Source organism: Pyricularia grisea (genome assembly GCF_004355905.1).
Source record: "Pyricularia grisea strain NI907 chromosome Unknown Pyricularia_grisea_NI907_Scaffold_2, whole genome shotgun sequence".
Lineage (NCBI taxonomy): Eukaryota > Fungi > Ascomycota > Sordariomycetes > Magnaporthales > Pyriculariaceae > Pyricularia > Pyricularia grisea.
In genome coordinates, this window is record NW_022156717.1 from 5,499,120 (window position 1) to 5,515,564 (window position 16,445).

A 16,445-nucleotide genomic window follows, 5' to 3' on the forward strand; every position below is an offset into this window, starting at 1 on the left:
GGAGCTGTGCCGTACTACTCTACTTCATTTGTTTGTTCAACAAAGAGTCTGTTGAAGATTGAAGAAACAAAAAAAAAAAAAACAGAAAAGAAAGAAAAGAGAGCCGCCGGACTTGCGCCCCGCCCTGAGCACCTCTGTTGAACAACAAATAATACGTGCTAAAGCCTGAAGCGACAAACCGCCCGACCCGGCCCGCTCTCAGTTCTTAAATACCCACTCCGCCTCTGGACGTGCTTTGCCTTACCTTGGATACGCCTGTTACTTGTGGTACCGTACCTTATGCACAAAAGTTACTTGAGTTGCTAAGCTTACCTACTTACCTCTCTTGTCCCCCCACTGCCCCCAACTTACCTAGTCACTGACTGTACCAAAACATTCTCAAGTCAAACCGCGCGCTATTCTCTCTTAACCCCCCGTGCCTGCTTGCTCTGTCAATTCCTCATTTGCACACGACAACTATCGACAGACGTTTTGTGTTCAAAGAGCTACGGCTCTTGCCACGATTTAAGGGGTCTTGACTGCAATCCAGACCACCCCTTTGGTCTTTCGTCTTCGCCAGCAGTGACTGAAGTCGGTACGAAACCGGCTTCCTGCTTCCTTGGCGCCTAACCGGTCTGTACTACCACAATTGACATCAGCGGCTTGCTCGCCGCTCGCCGACCAACCACTACCGCCGCCGCCGCCGCCGCTACAGACTGTCCGGTTGTTGGACGTGTACTGCGGTCGGTCGGCCACCTAGTCAACTCTGTTTTGCGCCAGCGTACGGCGCGATCGCTTGCAGCCAGTTTTTATTTTTACTTTTATTCCATTTTTTTTATTCATCCGTTTCCAGTTTCATTTCATATCGGTTCACAAACTAGTGTAGTGGCATCCACTACGGCCAACTGAACTTCGTCACGAGTCTCTACTACTACTGTCACTGCGATTCGACCGACGGTCGGCCTCGACAACCCCACACTATGGCTGCCACAATGTCAAACTCAACCTCTTCCACGCCTCAATTCCCGCCCCCGACACCGGGATACACATTTCCTGTCGACAAACTTCGGACTCGCCAGACACAAAATGACAGGACCCCTTTGGTGCTGGTAAGTGATTTGCTCGGCCTAAACCCGGAAAACTGCGACGAGTCCCCACTTTTGTTTTATATTTGTGTCTGTCCCCGCACGCACTCGCGATTTCGGAGGCAGCAAGCCGTTCCGTTGTGCCGCCCGCCTGCGGTCGATGAGATCACTGGAAGGCGGACCGCGCATGTGTTTACTGGCGGCGGTCTTTTTTTTTGTGCAAGCGATGATTGCTAACATGACATGTTCTCGTAGGTGGCCTGCGGGTCGTTCTCGGTTCGTGCTATCCCCTCGGAGTCTACCCTATGCACAGCTTTGCCCGTCCAATTTGACTATGCAGAAGATGATGGCGTCCATAAACTAACAGCCGCGCATTAAATTATTAATAGCCCATCACATACTTACACTTGAGGATGTATGTAAAAACAACTCTACTAACCATATTGGGTTCATGGTTGCTAACTGTTCCTTGCCTGACAGGTTTGAAATGGCTCGTACGTTCAATTATATTTGAATTGGTTCAAGTTTGCCATCAGGGTTTCCCAGGCAGAATGATCCCCGGACTTGGCATCGATGAAGAGGCGCTGGACCTGCTGACAAACAAAACAGGAGACCACTGCAGCCTAAACACCAACTTTGAGGTCATCGGTGGCTATATCAGGTATGATTCCTGAAATTGACGGTATAATTTTCAATGGTAGTCGCTGACTCTTTTTGGACTACTCAGCCCCGTGTCGGATGCATATAAGAAGGCTGGCCTCGCTCCGGCGCATCACAGGATAAATATGTGCAAGCTGTCACTAGCATCAAGCTCTTGGATAATGGTCGACGAGTATGAGACCTCGGTTCGGGACCCGACGACAAACGAGCCCGCCTATACTCCGACAGCCCAGGTCCTCGCAAAGTTGGATCACGAAATCAACACCGTTCTGGGCGGCATTCAGTCAGCAGATGACCCGAACAAGAGGACACGCGCACGCATCTGTCTTCTCGCCGGTGGCGACCTTGTGCTGACCATGTCAACACCCGGCCTCTGGGCTCCCAGCGATCTCGACGTCATTCTTGGTCCCAAATTTGGCGCCTTCATTGTAGAGCGCTCGGGCACTGACACTGAAGAAGCATTGGCAAGTCTCCAGCGGTACAGGGACAACATCTGGGTAATCCCACAAGTCATCCAGAACGACGTCAGCTCAACCAAGATTCGCCTGTTCCTTAAGAAGAATCTCAGCATTCGGTACTTGATCCCAGACCCCGTTGTCAGGTACATAGAGGAGCATGGTTTGTTCAACGGCGAGTTTTCCGGCACCAGCAGCTCTAAGGAGGCAGAGCCGAGTCCTTCTGCCGCTTAGACAGCATGTGCCTGTTACTTGGTCAAATTTACCATTTCGGCACTTGTTTTCTTTCTTTTTTTTTTTTTTTGGATATTATCCCGCCGTTGGGCGCCCTCGGACAGATGGCCCATATAGCTTGGGCTTATGGAAAGTTGGCTATTCTCACAAGCATAACGGCATTGGACATATATTGTGGATTCTTGACAGTACGACGGCTTGATGGGTGGACATTTGGCTTTCAGTAACGATTCCCGAATTGCTGTGCTCAGTTCAGCATGATGTTTTTTTCTTCTTTTTTTTTTGGGTTTGAAATATGTTATATGGGGTTTCAATCTTTCCCCTTTTTTCCCCTCGTTTTTGGTGTCAGGGTAGGAGACTTGCCTTTTTTTCAATGGTAAAACAAACCAAAAAAGAACAAAAAAACCAGTCTCCATCAGCGCAATTAGATCATATTTTGTTTGTACAGAGGCAATAAATTGCTGCAATCTTCAACTTAATGATTCCTTTTTATCAATAACTTTGAACTCATTGCGCAAAACTCATTGCACACGCTGATGATGTGGTCATGCACCCATGCAAAATTGCCTGTTTACCTACAGCGAGGGCGCCTCAAATATACAACAGTACACATTAGAACTAGAAGGACCCCGATGATCATCATGGAAAGTACATGGCAAGCCAAATGGCGAGGTGCTAAATAAACAACCATAAAAAAAAAGGCAGTTTTGCCTTTGTTGGTTCGCGCTGTGTTATATATAGGCAAGCCTTGTACCGGCTTACATTGATCCATACCACCCTAAAAAGAAAGAGAGACACCGGATGAAATAACATTCATTCCCTTGGAATATGAGTTCCAATACCTTTTTTTTTCCGCCCCTAGACATCGCTTGGCTGACAATTGGGTTGTCTCCGATTATTAGTCCATTATCATAGCGGGTCGATCCCTTCATTTTTCGCTTTGGTTTTCTTTGCTTCCCTACGCATTCTTCTTTCCATCGCTTGAATTCTCCTCCTCGTTATCTTCCTCCTCCTCGTCTTCGCTACCTCCAATCATCATACCTCTGGCCTCGCTCCTCCTCCGCCTCATCTCACCACGCTCACGCATGGCCTCCCTAATCTTGCGACTGGCCTCGTCGAACCCTTCTTGGGAGTCAAGGGCGGTGAATGCCTGAACGTTGAAGCCGCCCATACTGCTGGTGCGCGAGCGGTTGCGAGATGGCGGCCGCGTCGCAAAGATGCCAGCCTTTCCAATGTTGCTAAAGGACTCATTACGCGGGATAGCGCGACTGGACTGTGTGTTGCGGCGCTGGATACCATTGCTGCTGGTAGGGTGGTGCAGGGAAGAACCTGGTGAAGCCTGGCCCGTGAACGATACCTCGCTGTCCGAGCGGCGCTTAAGCGTTGGTGAGTCGGGCTGCCTCGTATGGGTGGGCGAGAGCGGCGCGCCATGCTGATCCATTGAGGCTTTGATAAGGCGACTCTGGGCAAAGTCGGGAAAGATTTCAGGACCCAGGGTGTTGATGAGGTTCGTGACCTCTGCACTTAGCTCGGCGCGTTGCTCCTGGAGTTTTTGCATGTTGTATTTGGAGGAAGGGAACATGCAGAGCAGTAACGGGCGCAGCGATTTAAACACATCCATACCAATCTCGCCGAATCGGAGGGCTGCGAATGTAATGGAGATGAAGGTCGGCCACCCTATGAGCCAAATACTGGCAACAAGGACGAACCATGGGAGGCTGACAATCCAGGCTGGTACTAATCCCCATAGGCCATCGCGAGCTACCTTCCATGCTAGGAGGGAGCAGTACACGTGGTACATGATGGGTGCGAACGCCATCGAGACCAACAGCTTCCATGTCGCCATGACGTCCCGACCCTGGATCTTGACGGTTGATGCTGCGAGCGCCGACCGCGCCTTCTTGATGCTGATAACCTTGGCAACAATGAAGACGGGACCAAACAGGACCAGACCAGGAAAGGTGGCGACGAAAAACACGGCGAGTTGCAGGATGCGATACAAGAAAATGCGAACGACTCGGTGCCAGGACATCCTTGTCACCTGGACCTGGTGGTCGCGAATCCCCAGGTAACGAAGATTCTTGTTATATTTCTTGACGCTCTCGCGCACCTTTATGACGCGCTCGTCGTCCTTGAAACGTTCATAGCCGACCGCCAACCTACGGTTCAGCTCCACCACCACCGGCAACGGTAGCTTTTTGCCAGTAGGGTTGTACAGTCGCCTGGCGGCCTGTATCAGCATCAATGTGTCATAGTCTGGGGTCGAGACAGTGACAGCCGACAGGCCCTGGTGGACCGTGTCCAACAAGGTTCCGATAGCCTCACGACGCTGGTTGTTCTTGTACATGTGCACAAGCTCCGGGTCTACCTCGATAGCATTCCCAAACTCGACGACTGCTCGAGAGCGAAATTTGTGGGCGTGGAAGTAGTTCATGCCCACGGGCACAATCTTGACGCCAACGTCAGGGTAATTAGCCATGGCACCCAGAGCCATAATGGCCACTCCGGGTTTGAGGGGTAGCAGCTCGGTACGGTCGTGGCTGCCACCTTCCGGGAAGATGCCCACGCAGCCTCCAGACCGCAGGCGCTGGAATACAGCCTCGTAAACTTTGCTCTGATCGATATGAGGTGCAAGCTTGTACTTGGTGCCTTGGTAGCCCTCTTTTCGAGACCTAACCTCCTTGTTCTTGAAGATGCCATCCTGGTCAACGTCATCCCTTCCCGTTAGTTGCTCCATCGGCAGCTTTCCCTTGAGCGCACGCTTGATGCGCAGTTCTTCGGAGCTAATGATCTCAGCAATCTCTACGTGAGAGCCCGTCTGCCCTTTTACAGATGGAAGGAAGAGGCTACCGCCGACCTCGGCTTCAATATCGAACTTTGTCCCGACGCCGCGAATCAGTGTAGGGTCGTATATGGGGTTCGGTAGGTATATCGTGCCACTGGCAGGCCTCGCGGCGTCCTGAGCACGGCCGACCGGCACACAGCCGACCTGGCGCGAGGCCCAGCCGATGAAGCCATGAATGGACTTTTGCGCAATTAGGAGCGACACGCGGCGACCGGCTTCTTTCTTGAGGGTCTTTTGTAGTACGAGAGCGTCGACGAACTGTTTGTGGATGACCCACGCGAACAAGGGGGGCAATCACATGTCAGCAAATCCGGCCCAGGGGGGGGGGGAAAATATGCATCTCAGACGTGATTGTTTCGAGAATAAGCCACGACGTAGCATGACGGAGCGCATATAAACAATGTACTGACCTGGTTCGCATGAGGTGCCGCGACAAACAGTATAGGTCCATGCTTTGGTATCTTCCAAGAACTTCGTGGGTGTATCTCACGGAAAAACAGATCCGCAATAATCGACATGACCCATAGGAGAGTGTCGTACTTCCAGGGCACCATAGGGTACAACTCCATGGGCTTCTTTTCGAGGTCCTTGTCTGGCATTGGCGCACCTATTTTGGTGGCCGGACCGTTTGTAGCCATCGCGACAGTTTGTTTCGGGGGGTTTGCTCAGAGATAGTGGTTCTGGGCCCCGTGTTGCCGACTGACGACGGACTCGAAGTTTCGATTTGCGATGTGGGCGTGTTTTTTTGAGGGCTCCCAGGGTATGGGGTGGAGGGCTGCGCTTAAAGCCTTTCCACCACCTCAACTCATCGAGATCGCGAGCGCACAAGGTTCGGGGGGAGGGAGAACAGAAAAAAAAAAAAAGAATATGAATCTTTAGACAGACTAAAAAAGCACTACTGTGGCTTGGGGGATAAGAGAGGAATTTGATTATGAGCGAGGCTAAGAAAAACCCACCACCAGGAACGAAAAAGAATGTACTACCTATTAGTTTTTAGCAAACGCTCGTAAAATGCCGAGAACGCAAGGAGGTGGGGCATGGGATGATTGATGGATGGGATGGGATTGATTGATATCGCAGAAAAAGATGAGATTTTGCCCCCCCTGGTTAGGACAACCCTTGAGCTTCTGCGAGTGTTGGGTCATTGTGGGGAGAGGGGGGGACTGTAGGCCAAAGGAACCAAAACATCCGCTGCCCCGGCGCTTGCCCAGCATCTACTTGTATCTTACCTCCCTACCTCAGTAGGTTATTCGTGTAACACCTTCTCGTTGCTGCTGTTTTGGCGGGGCAATGATACTGGAGCAGCGCCGGTTCTACCCGTACTGTGCCTTGATTACTATTTTCCGCCTTGACAGCGATTACTTATCTCGTTTATGTAGGTAGGTTAGCCACCTAGGTCGCCCGAAAAATGGATCTATGTTCTATGATGGAGTAAAAATTGGTGCTCTTTCTGTTTTTTTTTTTTTCTTTTTTTTTTCTTATTTTGTAGGCTTTATTTTCTGGCGTCTCCATCCGCTTAGTGGCGTTGTCAATTTCTATCATGGCGGTTATGCGGGATAAAAAGGAAATAAATATCCTGCCAATTGCGGTAGTCGGCAATGCATGAACGTTAATATTAATATCTACAAAGTAAAATAAACGGCTTTTGTTCTAGGTATTACGTAGTGCAAACTTGGGTTGTTCTACCCGTGACGTGCCACACAAAATCGACGTGTTTATTGTTTCAGCTATCATATCTTATCCGATTAGGTACCTAGGTACCTACCTACCTTACCTCCTTAGGTACCCCTTATGTAGGTTGTCGGCTTTATACCCTGCCACCCTCCCTGATCTACGAGACATAATGACCTTCTAGGTCCTGCGCGTCAACTTTAGTCCATCTAACTGCGGGGTGAGGTCAATAAATCCAGCAACCGGGAAAGAGGCGTCGTCTGGTACTATGTGCTTTGGCCGTGCGATGCCCAACAATATTTGTGGAAGCTTTGAATGTTGGGAGGAATCACACAACTTAAAATATTAGATGACGGGTGCATACAATCGGCACAGAAAGCGATTGGTCTTGCGATCAAAACCCCCCGCGGGGTTCATTAATTCGAGAGGTTGTACTGTCTTGTTTTTTGTCAAGGCTCTTTTTGTGAGAAATATACAGACGTAGAAAAACGGAGATGAGCTGACACCTTCATTATGCTTTCTTTGCCTTCTTGGGCCGATCCAATGCCTTGGGGTCCAGACCTCTTCTCCTCATTGCATTTCTCTTGGCCCGTTCCATATATTCCTTATCTCCGTCGTCATCGAATCCACCAAACTCATCATTGGCACCCTCTTCCGTCTCCTCGACGGGGGTCTTGTCAACTTCCATATCATCCTCGCCAGCAGCGGCAGTCTTGGAGCCATTCGAGTTGGCAGCAAACTCGCCGCTGCTTGCTCCACCGCGAGCATTCGCTGGCGTAGGGCCGGTCTTCTTGAACTTTGCGACGTAGAAACCATCGACGTTGTATCTAATCTTGTGGTTCAGCTTTTATTCATATGCCAAAAAATAGCAATGGAACAGGAGAAAGAAAGAGAAAGAAGAAACTCACGTATGGGGATAATAACGTCTGGTCATCTTTACGCTTGGGTGAAACTTCTTGCCCATGAAGCTTGTGAATCCTTCTTTACCGAAAGGAAGTCCTGTTTCCAGCAGCTCAACGTTTGATCGCCTCGACAGGGCGTAGTTGACAACTTGCTCACTGAAAGTGTGATTATTTCGGGTTAGCAAGATTTGTCTTTTAACCGATGCTCAATGATAAAGGGAGTGATCAAACATACTTTTCCTCAACCGTGACACTACATGTCGAATAGACGATGTAACCCCCGACCTTGGTGGCATCTATAGCCGCCAGCAACAGTTGTTTCTGCACATGTGGCAGCTGCATGAAATCCTTCTCCGTCTTGTTCGTCTTAACGCTAGGATCCTTGGATATAACGCCAGTACCAGAACACGGCGCGTCGAGCAGGACTCGGTCGAAGCCGCCAATCAGATTCGGAATCTCACGGGCGTCATAGTTGCATACTATCGAGTTTTTGACACCCAAGCGGTGAATGTTTCCGATAAGACCCTTGGAACGGGCCTTGTTGGGATCGTTGGCGATTATGACGCCTGTGTTCTTCATAAGCGCTGCGCAGTGTGTCGTTTTTCCTCCGGGGGCAGCAGACATATCCAGAACACGCTCGTTCTCCTGAGGGCATAGAGCCATGACGGGGAGGAATGAGGATGCTGCCTGCAGAATGTAGTGACCACCCAGGTACTCTGGTGTAGCACCAAGCGGGACATTGGAGTCAAAGATCTGCAGTCCAACCTTGGACCACTTTCCGACGGGCTCCAGAGTGACGCCACGGTTAACCAGTGCCTGAGCAAGATCGCGACGGCTGGTCCGTAGAGTGTTGGTACGGATGACCACCGGACGGGGCGTCTCGTTGGCCTCGAAAAAGGCAAAGGCCTCACGGGCGGGGAAAAGATCCATCAGCTTCTGGGCAAGATATTCGCTGTAACCATAGTAGGCGCAGATGTCCTTGAGTAGCTGGTTGCTGTACTCTGCACGACTCCGCCCCTCCTCGGACAGGTTTGCAAAGTCCTCCAGTACGCGGACAGTATCTGTTATCCTGGTGCGCAGCATCTGAAGGTCAGGTGCCAGCAGCGCTTTGGCCTTGGGCATAACCTCATCGTCGTCGGACTCGAGAACATGCGGCTTGTCGTCGACAATGTTGGTTTGGAGGGCATCCTCGCGCATTTCTTCCTCGTTCTCGGCAGCCTCTTCCTCCAACTGCTTGTCCAATACCCTCGACAGACCCTCGATGTTGGCCGCAGTCAGCCTTTCCTCCCTGTCAGAGTCGTCATCCTCGTCCTCGGAGAAGACAAACTTCTGCTTCTTCCCTGCTTCTTCGTCCGAGTCAAAGACGGAATCATCATCGTCGTCGAGGAAGTCGTCTCTCAGCTTGGCGCCACCGAGCTCGTCATCCTCCAGGTCGAGGTCGCCGAGAGATTCGATCTCGTCATCTTCATCGTCTACGGGGTCATCGTCCGAGTCGAGAGCAGCCTTTGACTTTGACTTGCCAGACTTCTTGGCGGTCTTGGTGGAGGCTGGGCTCGCTATTTTTGCGCCGTTGGCCTTCTTTGCCGCCGGCGTCGAGCCGGCGTTCTTTGCATTGATTTTCCCTTTCGCCGGTGTCTTGGGCGATTGGTCTCCCTTCTTGGAAGTCCTCCGCTTCTTGCTCGTCGGTGCGTCGGCGGCAGGGGCATCGTCTACGGGAAGACCCTTTTTGCGCTTGAGGTTGGCAAAATGTTCCTCGGACAAGGCCTCGGGCATGCCCTGCTTCTTCATGCGACGGCCGACACCCATCTTGACGATTGTTTTTCTGGTGGAATCTCGGCGGAGTGCGGATCTTCTCTACCAGGAGTCCTTGAAATGTAATACAACGGCACCACACGAAGCTCTTTTCGCTTCTCGCCAAAAAGTCAGGGCGGAGAGGAAATTTTCCCAGGCGATTCTTATCGATAAAAAATTATCTGCAGGGGTCCCTGAGTATCAAATGCGGGGTCTTGGCTATCGTGCGCTGGAGCATCCGCATCCTACTAAAATCGCCAAAAATTCATTTGATTCAATTGGTCTATAATTTCTTGGAAGACTTAAAAGTGGCACAACATAACTGGATGAAATTAAATAATGTTCGATTGCACGCAAACCAGGAATGCTAGCTACTACCTTAGGTATGTATGTCCACGACTTGCTCCATCTATCAACCCTACGCGTTTCCCCCAGAAGCCTTCCATTTAGCCATCTTGGCGAACAAGTCCAGATCAAGAGGAACCTTCTCCCCCATCCAGATGGCTCGCTGGCTGTGGTCCCTGCGCTCGACCTCGATCTGGTTCTCGCCGGGGCCGGCGACGAAGTTTGGGTGGATCAGGGCCGAGAGCGGGCCGCGCCAGACGGCAAGCCAGGCCACAAAGGCGCCGAACTGGGCCGGCGTGAACAGGTTCACCTCGAACATGGCCAAGGGGTGCGGGCCGATGGGCCTGTCCCAGAACCTGTAGATCCGTAGCTCAGGGACTTTTTGTGAGAGTGGTGTTTGTTAGTCGGTTGTACTGAAGGTGTGATACGCCAAGGCCAGGTTTGAAGTGGGTTATGATTGGTGACATGCAAACTGCACTGTACTCAAATACCTACATTCCCGCCGGATCCGCTCGTATAACTCCTTGGCATATTTAGTTTGGTCTTCCGAGGTGTGGAAGTAGTAGATATGCACATCGCTGATTTTTTTATCACTCTTGTCAGTATAACGTCACTCACCACAAGCTGCTGGGTGAATGTCGCCATGTGTGCGGGGAAACTTCGACTCACAACCCTCCCCTCCTTCCCCTGTCCAACGGATCAACAAACTCCTCATATGCTTTGCTAAGAACGCCAGTTTGCTCATTCTTAATACTTTTACCGTCCTCATTCTTTTCCTCTGACAACGGCGGGAGGTTCTCGAACCCCTTGAGCGGGGACGGGTAACTTGATGTGGCGGGGTAATAACGGCAGGCCATTGTTTTTGGGTTCTTGTCAAATTATAAAGGACTAGGGAGTAACTCAGTCAGGATTGGGTATGGTCTGCTTGCTTGTATGATGATATGCAATATAAAAGAAAGCTTAAGGGGGTTGATAGGTTGCAATTTTTTCAATAATCTCAGGTTGTATACAGGTAAGGTATTATAATGCTTTGCCTGCTAACAAAACTAGATAGTTCTAGATAGATACCTAGGTAGGTAGGTAGGTACAGACGCCACGTCATTCCTTTACTAATTCGGAGTGTAAGCGTCCACAAGCATCCCACCGGCCCTTTTTATTCTGAACTTTAACAGAGCTCGATTTCCCAATTTCGTAACCATCCCATTCCTTTACAAATCACTGAAAATCAGTATTTATCAGCATTGGATACACTGAAGCGTCAAAGTATTATTCCTCTGCGCAGCATTTTGTGGGCTTCCTAGTTATCTCTTGTCGTGCTCCCAGTGAAAGCCCAAGCAAGGTAACCAGCTGTTGTTACTGGTTTCTTTTCTTCTTGTTCATTTTTTTCTTTCTTTCTTTTTTTTTTTTAGTGTAAATAAGCAATTCAGTACAGGACACTAGACAAATAAACATCCTGCCGTACAATGGAAAGTTCAGCCCGCCCGTGTTAAATTAAGAAGACAACCAAAAGATAATGAAATATGAAATCGTAGCAGTCTCGCTCAAAAAAGCACTTAGCCCCCAGTCCTTTGTAGCGACCAAGACTATAACCCTTTTCTCATATATTTATTATAAAACCAGTTTCCGAGGTTTTTTTTTTCAATGACCACAAATACCCCAGTCCGACCTCCTTCAAATCCAGTACATGCTGTCGACCAGGTTCCGGTGAACATTCAGCGCATCCGCCCTGGCCAGGATCTGCTGCTCGTTGTTGCTTGAGGCGCTGGTGCCCGTCTGGCCGCTGACGACGCTACCACCCGAGATGACCGAGTCGAAGAGCTCACCGAGGTGTGCCCGGTGGCGTGTGCAGACAATGTCGGCATAGTAGGCTGGAGGACAAATCGACACGGCCTTGGTGGCGCGACCGAACAGGAATGACAGGCTGTGCGTCAGCCTCTCGAGCTCGTCGGCCGCGTTGGCGCCCTTGACGGTAGGGAAGATCTCGTTGTGGATCACGGTGTACCGAGCAGGCCTGGCGGTTCCCTTCAGCGCGTCGTGCGACTGCAGGAAAAAGTCCCAGTACCGAGCGACGGTGACACCGCGGTCGACGACGGTGCCGGACTTGTTGTTCATCGAACGGGACATGTCTTTCTCGTCGGTGGGGTAGAAGCGGGTTTGATGCCGCTTTACGGAAACCACGATGGTGATCTTGGGCTTCGGCTTGTTGCCGTAAACCTTGGCACACGCCTTGCGGACAAGCGGAAGTTCGGTGTTTTCTACCGTCGCAAACTGGCCTTCGGAGACTCCGTCGCGGAAGATGATGATTCGTTCCGGCAGTCGACCCTGGTTGTGCTTTTGCCAAAGAACAAGGCGCGAACTGAACCGCTCCTCAAGACGGTTGTCTGCCATCTCCTGACCACCCTTTTGGGCCCAAGCCACAGCCGGCCACTGGGCAAGATGCTCGTCGATGCTCGAAACGAGGCCGACGACACTGGGAAGACCAGAGTCTTTATCGACACCGAGGTTTGTAGGGTGGATTACGTCCCAGCCAACAAACATAGCCTTGCCCCCTTTGCTCACCGGGATGTCTTGGCTGAGTTTATGATTGATCCCGCCACCCTTAAGGTTCACCTTGAGACCGACGTTGGCGTAGTATTGGGGATTTTGACCTGGTCCGTTTTTAAAGAGGTTCTTGCGAACCATACAGACTGTGTGAACACCCAAGTCGATGTCGGCAATGCGCTTTACTGCACTGTACACAGCGGGATCCTTCGAATCTGGCAGGATTACAAACACCATCATAGGTTTAAGGGCCCTCAACTGGTCAAATCCTTGCTTAATGGTTTTGTACTCGTCACCCTCCTGGAACTGACAGGTTTTCAGTTGAGCGGCAGTATTGGTGAGTCCAGGGATCCGGATACCCATATTCTGGTTCAAAAACTGGACAAAGGCCGACATGGTAACCTGAACGTCGTTGAAGCTGACTTTGCCATATTGGTCGTTCGGGTCAACAATGGTGAGACAGCCCCAGGAAGTAACTGTACCCCCTTTAACGACCTTGAGGTCACGCAGATTCCAGGATCCATCTCGAACGGTAACAGTTTGGCTTTTGTTGGTCTTATTAAGATACGCAAGCGTAGGAGCTGTTAAAACCCGGCCTTGAACCGTGATCAAGTTGGCGTCGACAGTGATTCCAAAGGCTTTCAGAATCTCGTTGACAGCCCCTGAGATTCCGAGGGTCTCGGCGCCAACCTTGACTATCGATTCCGCATTTCGTGCTGGAGGTCGGCACGCAAAATTGATCATGGCAGAAGCTTCGCCAGCTGAGAGCTTGCCATTGCTACACTGGTCAGGTAGGATGCGGCAGAATTCGGAGGGGAAATAAAGCTTCCGTTTGCGGCCCCCGGTGACAATTAGCGGTAAACGATCATCCACCGTCTGCTTGAACTCTGTGAATCAGTGTTAGCAAACGATTTCCGGGCGAGGATTAAAGAAAGAAAAAAAAAAAGCCTCGAGTTGCACTTACTTTTGCGGTAGTATTCCGCAACACTGATGTTGCCACCGTACTGGATCGCCGAGCCATCTGCCCATGTCTCTGCGGGAGCATCCTTAGGCTTCTCGAGTTTGAACATGGTAGTACTGGCAGTCGTCCGAGATAGCTCCAAAATCGACCGTTCTGAGACTCCGCACTCCTTTCCTTTCGCATCGAATAGGGTTACTTCGATCTTCAACTTGGCAATCTTCCTTGATGCCGCTCGGAGAGCAGGAGACCTGAGATCCCTAACTCGGCACTCGTTCAAGAGCGCCTTGATCAGTTCCATGGCATTTCCGGAGCGCTGGAAGACTGCATGTGTAACGTTGACGTTCAAAAGGAGACGCCCAGTGGCCGGGCGGGCACTCGAGAAATAACCCCGCACAAGGTTCTTCATTGCCGACAGTTGAGCAAACTCCCTTAGTCTATTAGCCTCCGAAGGGAAGAACCTCGCGCTTGAGGCACCAAGGGGCACCACCCCGTTCGAAGTGCGAGCGTAATGGCCCATGATGATACCGATGGCATCAATAGTAGACGCGAATTTGGGAAAAGTCGGTACAATATCGTCCAACCTGTCGTTCATGGTTTTCAGCCACTCGACTAGTTTGGCCACGTCGATGTCCTCGGGTGGACTGAATGTGACTTGGTACTCCTCAGCTCGTTTTCTGCCTGTATGCTCGACCAATACAGGACCGCCGCCGGGTGGAAGAGTGAGTTTTCCCTGCGACACAACCTTGGCTTTAAACTCGGATACGATCTTGTTTTTCGGATTCTGGACCGCAACTTGGTCCAGGGCCTTGCGAACGATAACTCGCAGCAACTTGCCGACAATATCTTCGTCAGATCCGGACCGTTTGACCTTTAAGGCGTATTTAAAAAGAGTTTGCGACTTGACGGTCATGCTAAAGTAGTTTGCCCAAAGAATCACTGGTGTGCCAGTCGTGCCGTATGCAGGCCGCTGCGGAAGAATGGCCGTAGCCTGTGTCGCGTCAAGCGTTGAAGAGGTGATGCCCAGCTTTCCCGCTCGCTCTGTGAGCTCAGTAATGCTAATACTATTCGCGCTCTGAGCCCATTTGTCTTCCAGTGCTGTGACGGATTTGTCCGGGACCGGGACACCACCTGCTGGCCTTTTGAATGTTGTCAGCAGCTAGTCATGATGAGACAGCGACAACAACGCGAGAGCAGTTGAAAAGAATCATCTGACTTACTTGTAGACTGATGGGCCTGCGTCTTGAAATCCGCCTCGGCCGCCCCGGAATCCACCACCGCCTCGGCCGCCTCGATCGCCACGAAAACCACCACCACGATCACCACGGAAGCCACCTCGGTCGCCACGGGAGGAGCTACCTCCTCGACCACGGTCACCTCCACGGTCACCACCTCCTCGACCACGATTACCGCCACGATCACCACGGAAGCCTCCGTCACCGCGGCCTCGGCCACGACCACGATTTGAGTCCGACATGACAATGTTCAGCTGGATGTGGCCAGTGGTTTAAAAATGGTATAGAAGTGAGTGGGTGAAAGTGTGTCTGTGCAGTATTAATCGTATTAGTCAAGAGTTTCTAGTGGGTATCTGAGAAGAGACGGGTATCGCTTGTGAGAAGTAAAATGGCAAGGAAGAGATGAAATGGATCTAAAGCAAAAAAACCAGAGATGAATGATGTCTGGGGTTTACTTGCGAAGTGGTGATGGCGGGGGGAAACGGGTAAGTTAGAAGAACGTCAGGTATGGAAGCCCAAGAATCTAAATACTCCGTATTCTGTGATCGATTTGTGTGTAGTGTGTAGGAATAAATGCAGTATAACACGAGGGAGAATGGTTCGGAATGCGATAAGAGAGTCGAGAAGTAAGTAGAGGGTAACGGTAACAAGGATTTTGAAACCGGGTAAAGGAATCGGGGGAAAAAAGAAAAAGCAAACAAATGAACAAACCAATCCGTATCCGGGGCCGCAGTACTTGTGAGCCTTGGGGAAACTGCTGGAAGTCTTTGTTCCTTACAACCAGAGTGTGCAACTATGTGCTATCTGCTAGTTTGGTATGATGATGTAGCCCGTTGAGATGTGATGTTGTTTGGTGGATTGATAGGGCGGTCTCTACCCAAGCCGTAGTGCGCCAAGATGTCCAAGGGGAACCAAAAAAATAGCAAAAGAAAAAGCAAGTCATGTAAATCTCCTGGGAAAATGAGAGAAGATTGAGTCTGCAGGGGGTTTTGGGTGATGGCGAGATCTGTTAAGCTCAGCCAGGTGAGGTTAGGCTTGGAGTTGAGAGATGTCAAGGTCTCGACTGAAGATGGTTCCCAGGTTGACAGCGCCGGCTGTCAAAAAGGGAAGTGAAAGCTAGAGTTGCAGCGTCGGAGCCCACTCGTGTTGATTAAAAGTGGGTAAATAGACAGCGACGATACAGCTTTGATCTTTTTTGCAAGTTACTTTCGTCATTCAGATACGGAGTAATTAAGTTGTTTGTCAACGGAAGGATTGTTATTTGTTGCCTTTAGATGTTTGGGTAGTTAGGCAACCTGCTAAGGTCATCTAGATCATTCCTATGCACAGTGGCGAAGTTGATTGGCCTCCGGCAGCACTCGTCTGTACGACGATGACGGCACCCACAAATTTCAGCAGCGAACAAGAGAAAAGGGTAGATAATCTTGAGTTTGCACTGGTTGGGGTCAATATCCGGCACATCCCTCAAAAAGCTACTGTCGTTGCTTTTAGGCTCCATCATCAGACGACATTCCAGTGCCCATAAGGCCATGATTCCATTCCACTAAGCATCTATCTGCCTTTCAAGAGACGCTTTCAAAAGGTATAGGCTTTTCTTGGCATATCGCACACGATCTCTTCTGAATGCTTGAAGAATTCCTGGTGTGCAGTTTGCGTGGCTCGTAGCTGATGGAAAGGCTGGACACGCTATCCCGCGTGTGACGACAGGATGGTGTGGTATTGCTGGTGGTGATTTGCTCCTTGC

At 50.6% G+C, this 16,445-nt stretch overlaps 5 protein-coding genes across 5 annotated transcripts; 1 reads left to right on the forward strand and 4 right to left on the reverse strand.

Annotated features, from left to right (window-relative positions):
* The first annotated feature begins 385 nt into the window (after window positions 1–385).
* Window positions 386–2,495, forward strand: PgNI_04214 (uncharacterized protein). Its single transcript, XM_031124265.1, has 6 exons — window positions 386–1,088; window positions 1,320–1,340; window positions 1,454–1,479; window positions 1,545–1,558; window positions 1,674–1,725; window positions 1,792–2,495. Exons 1-6 carry the CDS (start codon window positions 960–962, stop codon window positions 2,411–2,413), a joined length of 864 nt encoding a protein of 287 aa, XP_030984442.1. The 5' UTR covers window positions 386–959; the 3' UTR covers window positions 2,414–2,495.
* A 524-nt stretch (window positions 2,496–3,019) lies between these two features.
* Window positions 3,020–6,140, reverse strand: PgNI_04215 (uncharacterized protein). Its single transcript, XM_031124266.1, has 2 exons — window positions 5,669–6,140; window positions 3,020–5,516 (listed from the first exon to the last, which is right to left on the reverse strand). The coding sequence occupies exons 1-2, from the start codon at window positions 5,894–5,896 to the stop codon at window positions 3,372–3,374; spliced, it is 2,373 nt and encodes a 790-aa protein (XP_030984443.1). The 5' UTR covers window positions 5,897–6,140; the 3' UTR covers window positions 3,020–3,371.
* Window positions 6,141–7,008: 868 nt separating this feature from the next.
* On the reverse strand, window positions 7,009–9,708 carry PgNI_04216 (uncharacterized protein). The gene is made up of 3 exons (XM_031124267.1): window positions 8,067–9,708; window positions 7,838–7,987; window positions 7,009–7,756 (listed from the first exon to the last, which is right to left on the reverse strand). Exons 1-3 carry the CDS (start codon window positions 9,635–9,637, stop codon window positions 7,441–7,443), a joined length of 2,037 nt encoding a protein of 678 aa, XP_030984440.1. The 5' UTR covers window positions 9,638–9,708; the 3' UTR covers window positions 7,009–7,440.
* A 241-nt stretch (window positions 9,709–9,949) lies between these two features.
* Window positions 9,950–10,955, reverse strand: PgNI_04217 (uncharacterized protein). Its single transcript, XM_031124268.1, has 3 exons — window positions 10,637–10,955; window positions 10,463–10,545; window positions 9,950–10,345 (listed from the first exon to the last, which is right to left on the reverse strand). The coding sequence occupies exons 1-3, from the start codon at window positions 10,822–10,824 to the stop codon at window positions 10,041–10,043; spliced, it is 576 nt and encodes a 191-aa protein (XP_030984441.1). The 5' UTR covers window positions 10,825–10,955; the 3' UTR covers window positions 9,950–10,040.
* Window positions 10,956–11,335: 380 nt separating this feature from the next.
* Window positions 11,336–14,943, reverse strand: PgNI_04218 (uncharacterized protein; the record flags this gene model as incomplete). Its single annotated transcript, XM_031124269.1, has 3 exons — window positions 11,336–13,395; window positions 13,473–14,605; window positions 14,687–14,943. The coding sequence occupies 3 exons, from the start codon at window positions 14,941–14,943 to the stop codon at window positions 11,639–11,641; spliced, it is 3,147 nt and encodes a 1,048-aa protein (XP_030984445.1). The 3' UTR covers window positions 11,336–11,638.
* Between the last annotated feature and the right edge of the window lie 1,502 nt (window positions 14,944–16,445).

What these genes read in the sequence shown, in the direction of transcription:
- PgNI_04214 (XM_031124265.1), top strand. Translation starts at nt 960, where the DNA reads ATGGCTGCCACAATGTCAAACTCAACCTCTTCCACGCCTCAATTCCCG. An exon ending in TGGCCTGCGGGTCGTTCTCG is followed by an intron (nt 1,341 to 1,453) that starts GTTCGTGCTATC and finishes AATTATTAATAG; the next exon opens with CCCATCACATACTTACACTT. An exon ending in GTCATCGGTGGCTATATCAG is followed by an intron (nt 1,726 to 1,791) that starts GTATGATTCCTG and finishes TGGACTACTCAG; the next exon opens with CCCCGTGTCGGATGCATATA.
- PgNI_04216 (XM_031124267.1), bottom strand. Translation starts at nt 9,637, where the DNA reads ATGGGTGTCGGCCGTCGCATGAAGAAGCAGGGCATGCCCGAGGCCTTG. An exon ending in AGTGTCACGGTTGAGGAAAA is followed by an intron (nt 7,988 to 8,066) that starts GTATGTTTGATC and finishes TCACACTTTCAG; the next exon opens with TGAGCAAGTTGTCAACTACG. An exon ending in AGACGTTATTATCCCCATAC is followed by an intron (nt 7,757 to 7,837) that starts GTGAGTTTCTTC and finishes CCACAAGATTAG; the next exon opens with ATACAACGTCGATGGTTTCT.
- PgNI_04215 (XM_031124266.1), bottom strand. Translation starts at nt 5,896, where the DNA reads ATGGCTACAAACGGTCCGGCCACCAAAATAGGTGCGCCAATGCCAGAC. An exon ending in CGGCACCTCATGCGAACCAG is followed by an intron (nt 5,517 to 5,668) that starts GTCAGTACATTG and finishes ATCCACAAACAG; the next exon opens with TTCGTCGACGCTCTCGTACT.
- PgNI_04217 (XM_031124268.1), bottom strand. Translation starts at nt 10,824, where the DNA reads ATGGCCTGCCGTTATTACCCCGCCACATCAAGTTACCCGTCCCCGCTC. An exon ending in AGGGGAAGGAGGGGAGGGTT is followed by an intron (nt 10,546 to 10,636) that starts GTGAGTCGAAGT and finishes TAAAAAAATCAG; the next exon opens with CGATGTGCATATCTACTACT. An exon ending in CGAGCGGATCCGGCGGGAAT is followed by an intron (nt 10,346 to 10,462) that starts GTAGGTATTTGA and finishes TCTCACAAAAAG; the next exon opens with TCCCTGAGCTACGGATCTAC.